Raw genomic sequence first — 14,426 nt, forward strand, 5'->3', positions numbered from 1 at the left:
TTATTTTTTAGACTTATTAAGTCTTCTGCCACTGTAGCCTATCCACTTAGAGGTTTGACGCATTGTGTGTTCAGAGATGCTCTTCTGCATACCACTGATGTAATGTGTGGTTATTTGCGTTACTGTCACCTTCCTGTCAGCTTTGACCAGTCTGGCCCTTCTCCTCTGACGTCTCTCATTAACAAGGCGTTTCTGTCTGCAGAACTGCTGCTCACTGGATGTTCTTTGTTTTTTGCACAATTCTCTGCAAACTCTAGAAACTGCTGTACATGAAAATCCCAGGAGATCAGCAGTTTCTGAGATACTCAAACCACCCTGCCTGGCACCAACAATCATTCCTTGGTCAAAGTCACTTTTCTTACCCATTCTGACATTTGGTCTGAAAAACTGCTGAACTGCTGATGCCTTTATTTGCTGCCAAATGATTGGCTAATGAAATATTCCCCTGAACAGGATGGTGTACTGGTGTACCTAATAAAGTGCTCACTGAGTGTACAAATCTGGAATACTGAGAGGAAATATTTCGGAAGAAAAAAGGGAACATACACAAGTAAACTGCACCCAAGATTAATAAAATTAATAACAAATTAACCAAATGTAATCCACATTCCTCATTCAGAGCTGATTCCACAGGGCATATCCTGTAAATGGTACATCTATGCATTTTAATGTGATAACTGACATTTTAACCTGAATTGTATTGTCTATTGTTTTCTTCAGATAGGGGTAGCTATAGCTTTTATAGGTTAAAGTGCATCTAGAACATTCCATTACTGAGGAGCTGAGACAGGACCTCTGTTTTGTTATCAGTCTGGTGATTGGCTAGCATTGTCATGTGGAGACCCAGAAGCGGAGAAACTGTGTGTGTGTGTGTGTGTGTGTGTGTGTGTGTGTGTGTGTGTGTGTGTGTGTGTGTGTGTGTGTGTGTGTGTGTGTGTGTGTGTGTGTGTGTGTGTGTGTGTGTGTGTGTGTGTGTGGTGTGTGTATGTGTTGTGTGTGTGTGTGTGTGTGTGTGTGTGTGTTGTATGTGTGGTGTGTGGTGGTAACTTATAAGTCTGACCTACACTACAAGGGACATTACATTACATTTAGATTACAGACATTCAGCAGACACTCTTATCCAGAGCGACGTACAATGAAGTGCAAATTCAATCATTCAAAAATAATACAAATTTTCTAAAATGTAAAAAATATATTTATATTTGTTGTCCAAGACAAGTATACTATATATAAAAATACATAACATACGAAACAATTAATAATATGTGTCATATTAAATATAATTCATATATTTAAATACTTAATATACTGACCTAAGTCAAAACCTGAATGCGTGTTCTATGACGCTATATAACTGCGTCAGCAGAATGCTTTACAAATTATTGATATCATGTGCGTGAGGGCATCATCTATATTTACGATCATTTTGACATGCCATGGTTTCGGTTTTTTCATAATCGTGAAATGGTACGGAGCTGTATATGCCGACAACATTAGCTAACGTTACTGATGCACGTGACGTTATGAAATCGAGCGTTTGATTCAACTACGGTCGTCTAGTAGAATAGGAATCAACTGCTTAAGTGTAATTAATGTAAATATTTACATTGCAAATAAAGCATGTTTATATTTCGATGCGTGATGCGTGCTTTTATGTCGTCAACTGACCGTTTACCCACCATTGAATCAAGGTTTGGGAGGCGGGGAGGAGTAGCAGGTGTCCTGAACCTTTCCATATGAACCCTCCGCCAGACCTCTCAAATAAACGGCAGCCTTGTTCCGCAATGTTTGTTTGTCAGTTGGCCTGTAGATAGGTGTATAGATTATATAGATAGATAGATAGATAGATAGATAGATAGATAGATAGATAGATAGTGCTTCATTCATCCCAAGGGAAATTTTAGAGAGTAGGTGAGAGGGTGGGCAAAGTCCTGCCGCGCTTTTTTGACGTGGCTGCATTATATTAATGACATATGGCAGACGCTCTTATCCAGAGCGACGTACAACAAAGTGCATACCCATAACCAGTATCACTCCCCTCCAGGAAAAACGCAAGGCCAAAGTTCTTATATTACTGATTGATTTATTTTCTTTCTTTAATTCATCTTTAATCTCGCAGTAATATAAGAACTTTGGCCTTGCGTGTTTCCTGGAGGGGAGTGATAGTCGAACTCGCTGGCTGCATACCAACTGAGAGGGAAATGAGTCCAGGATATATAAGGACCTTTTAAGAGTAATGATCACAAATATAAAACTTCGGACTCAGCGGTGTACCGGCAGAACCACAAGTCTCAAGTGTCTCCCTCAGGTGACGTGTGCAACAATAAATGTGTCCGTGTGAAACCTGACCCACATGACGTCACTTCCAATTATCCAATCAGCACTTATAAGACTTATAAGACATAGAATGCAATTCATATGCAGCAAATGTAAAATAAACAAATATGTATCAGCAAGAGAAAATAAACAAAACAAAAAAAAACATGGAATTTAAACAACAGCTAAACTCCCACCAAATCATACACTGATTTCACTCAAGAATACATTAATGCTTCTGACCACATTGTGACCTTAAAATTGTACATGTGCAAAGTACAGCATTATTGAGCGTCAAGCAGCAGTACAATCTTTTGAACAGGTCTGTCGAGATACACAGGCTTGGAAGTGCGCCTTCCTAAATGGTCCAAGGTTGAATCACTCATCAATAGCTTAACCTTTCGAACCCTTCCATCAGAGCTGGGATAAACTTCAGCCACCCTTGCCAATCTCCATTGATTTCGAGGTGAATCATCTTCTTGGAGGATGACTATGTCATTGACTCTTGTATTCCGCTTATCCTTTTGCCACCTTCGTCTTTGTTGAAGATTGAGAAGATATTCCCTTTTCCATCTAGCCCAAAATTAATTTGCCAAAAACTGTACCTTTCACCATCTCTTGCGCAGGTACAGATCCTGACTCACAAACTGGCCAGGGGGAGGCGACACAATGCTAGATTTCATCATCAAGATGTGATTTGGCGTGAGTGGTTCAAAGGTTGTTGGATCATTTAAGTGCTCAGTTGTCAACGGTCTGCTATTTATAATAATGAAAACGTCTAGCATCATTATTTATATATCCAAGGACTACTCTTGAGTCCGTCCAGAAATATTCTTGCAGGCCATCTAGTTCAAGTTCATTCCTGAGCATAACACTTGTCCTAGCTGCCACTACAGCTGCAGTTAGCTCAAGGCGGGGTATTGTTGTGACCTTGGTAGGGGCGACACGTGCCTTCCCCATAACAAACGAGCAATGGACATCTCCACTGGTGTTCGGCAAGTGGAAGTTGTTCCCGGGATTGAAGCAAGTTTCTCGGATTAAAGCTACGTTTTTGCTGAAGAAGCAAGCGATTTGGACTCGTTGTCGAGGGTGACTTCGTGCATGGACTGAATTTGGATCTATGAACGATGAAGTTGGGCGGCACGGATGATGCAGTAGCACTGCCGCTTCACAGCAAGGAGGTCCTGGGTTCGAATCCCCATCGGCCGGGGCCTCTCTGTGCGGAGTTTGCATGTTCTCCCCGTGTCTGCGTGGGTTTCCTCCGGGTACTCCGGTTTCCTCCCACAGTCCAAAGACATGCACGTTAGGCTGATTGGAGAGTCTAAATTGCCTGTAGGTATGAGTGTATGAGTGAATGGTGTGTGTGCCCTGCGATGGACTGGCGACCTGTCCAGGGTGTATTCCTGCCTTTCGCCCAATGTATGCTGGGATAGGCTCCAGCCCCCCTGCGACCCTGATCAGGATAAGCGGGTTCAGATAATGGATGGATGGATGGAAGTCCCTGGTTATGGGTATGCACTTTGTTGTACGTCGCTCTGGATAAGAGCGTCTGCCAAATGCCATTAATGTAAGAGTCCTTTCATGAAGAAGACCTGCAGGAAGGCTGTACTCTAACTTCTGCTGTCTCTACTCTCTGCTTTTCTAGTTCACCCTGTCCTTCTGGCCTTTGTGTTCACAACATTGCTTCCTTCATTACATTCATCTTTCAACTTCCCATGGGCACTGCTTCATTGCGTTTTTTAGGCCGCACCCCACATCCTGCCAGCGGAGTGCAATAGTGACTAATAAAAGTGTCTTGGCCAGCTTCTATCCAACAAACAAACATTTTCTTTTTGTGTGGGAGGGTAAAACTAAAAGGTTATTTAGTTATGAGAAACAGTTCTTGTTTTGATCCAGATGTCAGGGTAGATATTGAAAGACATTAGAAATGACACCTCTTGTGCTTTGCCTGTTGTCTTCGCAGATGTCTCAAAAACACAGACTTTCCAGTATTAGGTTTCCAATATCATAAATCATAGTTATAAGAGTTAACCTTTGTATTTCATCATTTTAATGTATTATTTTTTGGGTTTATAGCTTCAAAAATATCAAACGCAATACAGAACAGCATAGAGCAATGTGATATCGACACATAGTTTAAAAAAAGTAAATAATGGAAAGGTCACATATTTAAAAATTAATTGCAGGGCATATAATTGAAGAAGGTAGTTTGACATTCTCAAAATTAGTTAACATTCTGTCGTAACATGAGATATGAATGCTTTCATCAGCCACAAGATAGGAATTCTTTCTGCATAAAAGTGTGGGCTGATGGACAATCGATACATTCGTGCAAGTGGAACACTCAAAAGAATAAGCACATCGATAAATTCAGAATGGACTGCTCCACAAAAACATATCAATCAGCAGAAGAATGTGCTAAAATCATTAATCTCCCAATTTTTGTGTAAATAGAAGTGGAAACACTCAGAGTCCACTCCAGACAAATAAATAAATATGAGTTCATGTTTCATTCCTTCCCCTTCACCCAAATGCTACAGGAACCATCTTGGCACTCGCTTGGCACTCACTCATTAAAAGCGCAGAGAACTCAAACTTCACAGAAACTTTACAGAAAAGAAAACTATAAGATCCCACATTTCTTCAATACATTATCAACATTTGGCAGGAGGGCCTTTTCAAATTCCCAAAGCTTTTTGTCCACAAACAGTTGTTCCTTGGTGAGGCTCCCTTGTAGGGGTCCTCTGACGTGCACAATTCTGCACACATCTGGTGGTACCCTGTAAGTACCTCCAGAAGTCTTTAGGACTGAGTGCACAGACGTCTGCACCACCTGCCTGGGATTGGCAAGTATCTTGGTAGGATTGAAAACGTGCTTCCTGTCTGGCTCTCTGTAAACATGTTCCAGGATGTTGATCCCTGGCACCTTCTTCCACTCTGTGCGGTTGAACCGGCCACTCTCATCAAACTGGCTTTTCGGGAAGATGTGGTTCTCAATGAGAAAAACGGCCACATTTGGTTGTTGGTGTTGGAGATCCTCCAGGAGCAGATGTAGGTTTGCGTGTTGGTAAGGCATAATGATCTCATCAATGTCATTCAGCAGCACATACCGGGACCTGTACATGTTTCTGTAGATGCACTCATTAAGAGTAGTCAGTTGACCATAGTATTGCATGTCCCCCCCATGCTCTTTGAAGTTCCAGCCTTTGGAGGGATTGAGGAATTGGTCTATTGGCCATTGTACAATTTCCAGCATGCCCTCCTCACTGTAGTAATGCAGCACCTTCTCAAGGTCTGGACCACAGCTGGTGTTGTAGATAACCACTCTCTGAATACCCAGGAGTCTGTACACTTCCATAGTCTGTACAAACTGAAGGACATTGTTATAGCTTGCAAACAGGTTGGAGATGCAAATTGTAAATTCATATGGGAAGGCTTCCTCTTGCCATTTCTGGTTCTGTATTGGTAGGAAGTCTATGTGGCTGTCCACCTTGTCTGGCAGGAGAGAGACTGTGACATGTGTGGCATTGCAGTTTGGTTTATTTTTACACAGCACATCAGTGGTCACATATGAAAATCCAAAATGGTCACTGTGCACATCTATTTCTGCAGGAGTGGAATAATTGTTTCCACAACAGAAAATACAAAACAGTGGCCGCAGGTGGTCTCTGTTTAAGATGCTGATGATCCGAGTTGCTCCATTTACCCTGTGGTCTTTGAAGGCAGAAACCATTAAATGTTTTGAGTTCTTAATTGGGGTTATAGTTTTCTGTTTTGAGTTCTTAACTGGGGTTACAGTTGTCTGTTTTGCATTCTTAATTGGCGTTACAGTTGTCTGTTTTGAGTTATTAATTGGGGTTATAGTTGTCTGGTTTGAGTTATTAATTGGGGTTATAGTTGTCTGGTTTGAGTGTATTGGACTGTCATCATTATGGATAATTGTGTCATCATGTACGTAAAGGCTTGAGCTGAAATTCTTACGATTCATCCACATGGCAGTCGTTAATACAAAGATGACTGTAATGCATAATGTCCATTTCAGTAACGTTTTTTTCTCCATGTAGAACCAGCTGATGTCTTTCAAACCTGCAGCAGGAACGAAAAAAGTAATATAACATAAAACAAAGTTCTGTTATGTCAGGCATCCAATATTCCAGTCACTGATAATTTTTGAGTGGAATTTGGGGACCGATTTCATGAGATTGCACTTTTCAACCTCCAACATTTTAATCCAAGTCAAATTTGCGTGTTATTAAATAGAAATTTGTTCATTTAAATTTGCCATAATATGAGCAGCACCTACATGTATCTTGAATTTAAGTTGTACAATGTTGTAAGCAAAAGGCATTAATGTTACTTGTGATTTACCATTACATCATTTACATAACATATACTGCAGATATATTGTATGAAATAGTACATAAAAATGAATCTGTTTTAAATGTGTGTTTCATAGAATGAACCTCCTCTGTGCAATATTTGAAATATAAGTAAGCCTACAAATTACCTCAATTTACCTAGGACCCCTGAATGGGTAGGCATTGTTGAATAACGAGGCGATTCCCAGCATTAACTACTCGACAATTATATTCCGATTTACGATAATAACAATCTAATTATATTCATGTTTAAATATAAACGACCTATCATACAGCCTACTATCTAATCACAATTGATTGTTAAAGTCTTTTTATAAGCCTATAGGCGGTACAATTCCAGACCAAGGCCGCGTTTCCTGATAACGGAGTCTCTGAGCGTTTTACGAAGACTCGAAAGGTATACCTTACTAAAGTTGCTTACTATTCTAAGAGTATTCCCCGAACTATCACTTTGGGATAACTTCTACGTGCGACGTTACCAGGCCCATCGACTCGCTCTAAGATTATGCGCCACATGCAGCGACTGTTTGACCGAGTTATGAGATAAAGTAGTGTTATTTATGAATAAAACACTGCAGGAATACTTCGAAATATTGCATTTATCACGAGTGCAGGGGACGTATTAATAGAATTAAAACTTACAAACGAAATTATCCGACCGTAGATATAATTTTCGCCAAATTATATATACGGTTAGTGATACGGTTTGTGGCTACGCCATCTAGCAATAGCAATTCTTTGGCATGTCATATTTTATTTACATTATTTTAATATCTTTGTCATGGTGCCTTAAATGCCTTTGCAATCAGGGTTGATTTGCCAGAAGCACCATCACATTACTGGTGTAATTCTGTGATTAGATGACGTTTTCAATAAAAGCGCACCAACAAGCAAAGCGCACCAACACGAAAACAAATTAAAACAAAATGAGATATGGCGGGGAAAAACGGAAATAAGCGGTCCCACAGCTTCACACCAAACGAAATGGAGATGTTGTTACACGTGGCGCTCCATAAAGAAACATTATTTTCCTTGGCTACTTCCGAGAAAATTAAAATGTCAAATTGCCACGTACTAAAACAGATTCAGAAGAACAATGGGAAAATAGAATCCAATTAAAGAACAAGTAATCTTCAGGACCGTGGCTTTGTTTCTCACGGTTTGTCCAAATGCCCATGCCCGACGAAAAAGCATTTTTAAAAGTTCAAACGTAGGCTGTGACTAAACCCCACGATATGAATTAGATTAGCCTATTTCGCGTTGTTCAAATTGTAATTGATGGTTTCCTACAGCGTTTTGAACAACGCTGTTTTCATATTATTAGTCTTTTATTATTAGATGAATTTCAATACGGCAAAACACGAGTATAATGCCATTCTGCATCGACAAGCAAGTGCCACCAACCTCGTGAAGCCTGAGTATTTCCATCCATACGTAAGTCTTCTGAAGAAACCCAGAAATGTTTCACTTTTAAATGTTCAAAAAATATATATGAGGAATGAGGAAGAGGTCAGATGATCAAATCAGAAGCAGCGAAGGCTACTCGTATTTCTTTGGTGGTGACTCGGAGGCTCATTCTGTAGCTACGCAGATCATTTAGCTGTAAAGATGACTGAGATCTGAGGTGTGGCCCAATAGTGCCTTTTGTGATCTCACACACAAATCTCACACATACAACGCCCCCTATTGATTGATTGATCTGCGTCCAAACGGTAATAAATGAAGACAACTACCTGATCACAATACTAGCCTACTGGAGGTGGCAAAACAGCTAATTCGACGAAGGGGTGCAATATAACTTTTATTCTTCATGTTTTACGCATGTAACCTAGACCACACTAAAAGAGATCACTAAGGGTCTGAGTAACTAGGTCCGGGAGTAACCCGGTATTCCCCACTATCAGGTATTCAAATGAATGAATGCACGAGGAGACGGTGTACAAAAATAATGCACTTTAATTTCTGGTGTATTTTGGTTGACGTAGAATATATATCAATAAAGACTTTGTTCAAGGTGGAAAAAGTTGTATAAATAGTATCTATAAATATTACACATACTATTCCAATAGTACAATAATACAGCCACAGCCAGTAAAGTTACTGCATCACACACTTAGTAAAAGGCCCCACCAAAGACAACACTGCCTATGACCACAGCACACTAGCTGGACTGGCATGTATATTACCACCCCTCTGCATGCCCCCAGCCCCGGCTGGCAAAGGAAAGAAAAGAACAGGCCTCGCCAAACAAACAAAAAGATAATAAACAAACAAACAAACAAACTTGGAGGTGGTTTTACACACTAGTAAGGCACACAGAGTAACTTCCTACAACCTAGCTTTGACTCACTAGTTTGACATTTTTTCTGAAGTAGGGAAAAACAGTGGCTACAATTCGCTCCTTCATAAAATCCTCGATCAACATTCATACCGCTAGCCATCCTTCGTTATGTTGGGATGTGACGTGAACGAGGGAGCTGAGAGTATTGACGCACCATGCACGTACTACAGGCAAAGATGACAACCAGACGACTGATACACCGCTTCGTATTAGATCACCGCCGGCAGAATCCCTATGCAAACAGTGCTCTTACCACTGCGTTTGTCGCACCAACTACTTTCAAACAAAGAGCGGCTGCCCGGCATACTATTTTACCTGCATTACTTCTGGTCACACGAGGAGAAAGCATCAGGTGACTCATTAAACCTGATCATGTGAAATGAAATCAGGTGTATCTCTGGCTTATCCCCCTCCCACCCGTCACACGCAGACACATTATAAAGTGAAAGCAAGCCAGACAAGGTCTGGTATCGAATAAAGTGTCAGTGAATTGATAACCCTGGCGTAGAATCCAGCTATTTCAGTTACCAGCTGTTTCAAAACATAGCTTCAGATGGTCAAACTATGTTGAGTATGGAGCTGGTTCAAACTGGCTGTTTTAAAACCTTGCCAAGCTGTTTTTTTGTTGTTGTTGTTGTTTTTTTTTTGTTTTTTTTGATGTTTCATATTAGTCTTTTATTATTAGATGAATTTCAATACGGCAAAACACGAGTATAATGCCATTCTGCATCGACAAGCAAGTGCCACCAACCTCGTGAAGCCTGAGTGAGGACCTGAGTATTTCCATCCATACGTACATACGTAAATCTCACATATACAACGCCCCCTATTGATTGATTGATCTGCGTCCAAACGGTAATGAATGAAGACAACTACGTGATCACAATACTAGCCTACTGGAGGTGGCAAAACAGCTAATTCGACGAAGGGGTGCAATGTAACTTTTATTCTTCATGTTTTACGCAGACACATTATAAAGTGAAAGCAAGCCAGACAAGGTCTGGTATCGAATAAAGTGTCAGTGAATTGATAACCCTGGCGTAGAATCCAGCTATTTCAGTTACCAGCTGTCATATGCGGAGGCATTAACCGTGAAAACCGTGTAGGTTACACTCATAGAACTGCCGGTTTATTTCTCAAGCACGTAAATATGACATCACAGGTAGGGCACTACGGTGGCTCATACATTCACTTATCACTACAAAATGTAGTAAGATGTAAAGATTTAAAAATGATGAAAATGAAAATTTAATTTTATCTCCCAGTAAATCCCTTTTCTATTTCATGAATGCTCGCAGGTAATGTACGTGCTCATTAAGAACAAATGCCATTTTGTGGAATTTAAATGCTATTCCATAAAATGTCCAGTGTTTAATTTAGTTTTAACTTTAATTCTGTGATCCTTATTGGGCTCTATCTATTCCCTGTAAGGGTATATCTAAAATTAAGCAGTTTACTGTGTATTTACATGTTGTACGGGTCTATCTAAGTCTAAACAGTTTACTGTGTATTGATATGTCATACGGGTCTGTCTACTTGATGAATGTAGCCAACATTACATCCTTAAACTGTAAAGGAAGTTGTATTGTCCAGATGCATCCTGCCTCTGCTATCTATGCTATGTGGCCATCTTCAGTGAGATCGCTGTGCCTGTCTGCGTCCTCAGTGTACCAGGAACCTGCAGAGCTCATGGAGGGAGGAAATGGCTCCGTGGTTTGTGCCGTTTCACACGTGAAAGAGGGCACCAGACTGTTGTGGATAGAGGTGGAAAGTCAGCAGAAGTTCACCAGCGCTGACGGGATTGAGTTTGCGCTCTCGGTGAGAAACGCCACGCTGAAGCGGATCGCTTGGGTGTGTGCCGTGTTTTACAAGGACCGTCTTCGAGCCCTGCTGCCGTTAAACCTGACGATAAAGAGACAACCCACACAAACCACGCAACCCACACAACCCAGCCAACCCAACCTATCCACTGAGCTCTCTGCTGGAGGTGAGGGAGGGACTGTCACTTACCGACCAGAAACTACAGGTGTGTGTGTGTGTGTACATATTGTTCAGCATGTATGTACGCATGTATGTATGTACAGTATGCCTGCATGTATTGTTAATGTTGATCATTCCAATCCCAAAAATAATCTCTTTGTCAAAACAACAAACTGAATGTATGCGACAGAAGACAGATAAATTGTCAAATGAGTTTCATGTTGCGTGTACACTTGTACTGTATGCATGTGTGTGTGTGTGTGTGTGTGTGTGTGTGTGTGTGTGTGCGTGTGCACATGCGAGTGTGTGCACTACCTATCCTTTGTTTGTGACTTATTAATCCTTGTTTACTGGTTTATTTTTCATAGGAATCATTCCGTGTTATCTTTTCCCTGCCTGTTTCACTGGTCTTCTCCTGTGTCTTGCAACTGTGCTCATAATCTATACAAAAGTGAGACACCAGAGACATCAAGGTAAGGAACTTGTATCTGAATAAAACCAGACAATGGATTGTGGAAAAAGAACAAGTGGAAGCCAGTGAATCACAATCTCCAGTGACAGCCCTAAAGGAGGGGTTGGCAAACGAAACAGATACATCCAGTTATCCCATAGAATTAGGAGGGTATCGTAATCATATAGTGAATACTTTGTTTGCCTTGGGAGATAAGAAGAGGTTATTTAACACTTGCAACCTCGAATACCCCCCACTAGAGTCCTGTCTAAACTGTGAGATAACCGTGAGGTCTAGGCAGGGGGCCAGGGGCCTGTACGGTTGTCTCTAGGCAGGGGGCCAGGGGCCTGTACGGTTGTCTCTAGGCAGGGGGCCAGGGGCCTGTATGGTTGTCTCTAGGCAGGGGGCCAGGGGCCTGTATGGTTGTCTCTAGGCAGGGGGCCAGGGGCCTGTACGGTTGTCTCTGCAGCCTGTGCTTTGTCTTGAACAAGACTGAATGCGTCAATATCATCGACCTAGAAAATCACAGAGAAAATTTTGAAATCTTAGAGCATACAATAACTGTATATCCAGACATTCTAAATGACCCATTGCCAGAAGGACTAGTCACACCTCTGCCATGTATCGGCACAGTTAGGTTCTATCCTTATGATAAACAAAGAGGAAATGTTGTAAAAATGCACAGGAATGTATTTCCTTATATCTACGAAGACCTTGATGACAGATGGGAGCCCAGTTAGTACTTGGTACTCCCTACCGTTTGATCCCTGGATGTTAAAGCTGTATGGGTTAATTGAGAGGCACTTACGGGCTAAGATTGGCTTAGTGCGAGGGGTATAAGGGGGTGGCGATACGTTACCCTGGGGCTGTGGAGTTGGCACACCGCGCACTGCCGGCAGTAGTCCTCCACGGCTCTCTTGATTCCCAGCCAGTAGAATCGGGAGAGGACCCGTTCCAGCGTTTTCTCCCGTCCCAGATGTGCCCCCAACAGGTGGGTGTGGCCCAGATACAGCACCTTGGAGCTGTGGGTCTGGGGTACAAGAAGCTGCTCTACTTCTTCATCACTCAGTTTACAGACCCGATAGAGGAAGCCATTTTGCACTTTGAAATAAGGAAATGCCGGCCTACTCACCCCTCCTTGTGGGACGCCCTCAATATAGGTCGCACTTTTCCAGGCCTGGGCGAGGAGGGGATCTTGCAGCTGGACAGATCCAAAATCAGCTGGAACTCCGAAAATTCCCCGGGGGTACCGCTCTCAGCCACCAGGGGCCGCGGTGAGTTCGACCCCTCCGTGGCTGTATCCGTGGTCCCCGTGGGAGGTCTTCTCCCTGCTTAGGGTGGGGGCTCCTCTCTGTCACTCTCCCCGGAAGGGGCGACCCAAACCGGGTGTGGCTCCCGGGGGTGCTGACGGCGGGGTCAGGGGGTGACAGCGGACCTCTCCGGGGACAGTCCCGTCCCAACAGCACCGCCAGCGGGAGATCTTCCACCACGCCCACCTTCCCGGTGAACTGCCCCCGAGGGGTGGTGATGGTTACCTCAGCGGTGGGGTAGTGTCGCACAGCACCATGGACGCACGCGACGGCGATTGCTGCACCGCGTCTCTCTCCGGCCAGGGCAGGTCTCACCAGGGTGATGGCGCTCCCGGAGTCCAGTAGGGCCTCAGCGTCGTGGCCCCCGATCCGGATGGGCAGTCTTGGGGCCGCCGGGCCCTTGTGGGCCGGTCTCTGGTGCTGTGGCCATGGACTCCTCCCGGCCGGGACAGTCCCGGCTCAGATGGCCCTCCCGGCCGCAGGCAAAGCACCGTCTTGTCTCCCACCCTTGTCTCCGCAGCCCCGCTCTTTGAAGGGCGCAGCTCCCTCAGCTGTGCCTGAACCGAGGGGCGACATGGCTCAGGCAGTAAGAACAGTCGTCTCATTGGCTCAGGCAGTAAGAGCAGTCGTCTCATTGGCTCAGGCAGTAAGAACAGTCGTCTCATTGGCTCAGGCAGTAAGAGCAGTCGTCTCATTGGCTCAGGCAGTAAGAACAGTCGTCTCATTGGCTCAGGCAGTAAGAACAGTCGTCTCATTGGCTCAGGCAGTAAGAGCAGTCGTCTCATTGGCTCAGGCAGTAAGAGCAGTTGTCTGCCAGTCGGAGGGTTGCCGGTTCGATCCCCTACCCGGGCTGTGTCAAAGTGTCCCTGAGCAAGACACCTAACCCCCAAATGCTCCTGACGAGCTGGTTGGTTGGGGCCTTGCATGGCAGCTAATCGCCGTTGGTGTGTGAGTGTGTGTATGAATGGGTGAATGGAGAAGCATCAATTATACAGCGCTTTGGATAAAGGCGCTATATAAATGCCCACCATTAATTACACATTATTAGTTCTGACATTCCGCACGCGCCTCGCCCCGGTGGTGCTGGCCTTGGTGCTGACTCTCCCCGCGGCCCTCTCCAAGGTGCGGCTCTACCCAAACATGACCTAGGGAAATATTCGCCATTGATCACTTTCCCGAGTCCTGGCGCCAGCGCACTGGCGCTTGTGTGTGTGTGTGTGTGTGTGTGTATGTGTGTGTGTGTGTGTGTGTGTGTGAGTATGCCCCGGTTATGTTAAAATTATGCATTCCATTTTTTGCAGTAAGTCTTTCCTGTAAAATATGATCCAATATTAGATCAGTCATCTGTGCAGTATTCACTTTGTGCCTGGGTATTAAGTCAAATTAAATATAAGTTTGTTAATAGGAATTTTGCGTTGTAATTTATAGTATAGTGCTGTATTTGCTTGACTGGGATGGGTGGTTGGAGCCCCAGTGTAGCCGCATTAGGATCTTACTTGTTTCACACAGTGATGTGTACAAAAGCTTTGTGGTTTCAGCCATTAAATGCATTCATTTCTGTTTTCTGTCTGTTCTTCTCTTCATGGGTTATAGTGAAAATACATTAATTCTGTTGTGACCACAGTACTCTAGGATGCTATCAATGACAA

General features: G+C 43.3%; 1 protein-coding gene across 2 annotated transcripts in view; it reads right to left on the reverse strand.

Moving 5' to 3' along the window:
- Positions 1-4,396: 4,396 nt before the first annotated feature.
- LOC133133853 (uncharacterized) overlaps positions 4,397-14,426 on the reverse strand; it is a 103,664-nt gene continuing 93,634 nt past the window's right edge. The window contains exons 1-2 of one of the 2 annotated variants that reach the window (XM_061250104.1): positions 8,100-8,176; positions 4,397-6,402 (exon numbers count right to left, since the gene is read on the reverse strand). In XM_061250104.1, coding sequence (XP_061106088.1) covers positions 4,940-6,402; positions 8,100-8,127 — 1,491 coding nt within the window. In that variant the 5' untranslated portion in view covers positions 8,128-8,176 and the 3' untranslated portion in view covers positions 4,397-4,939. Of the gene's footprint in view, positions 6,403-8,099; positions 8,177-14,426 lie in introns of those variants that run through there. The other variant, XM_061250105.1, reaches the window with a different exon arrangement.

The sequence above is a fragment of the Conger conger genome, chromosome 7 (genome assembly GCF_963514075.1).
Source record: "Conger conger chromosome 7, fConCon1.1, whole genome shotgun sequence".
Classification (NCBI taxonomy): domain Eukaryota; kingdom Metazoa; phylum Chordata; class Actinopteri; order Anguilliformes; family Congridae; genus Conger; species Conger conger.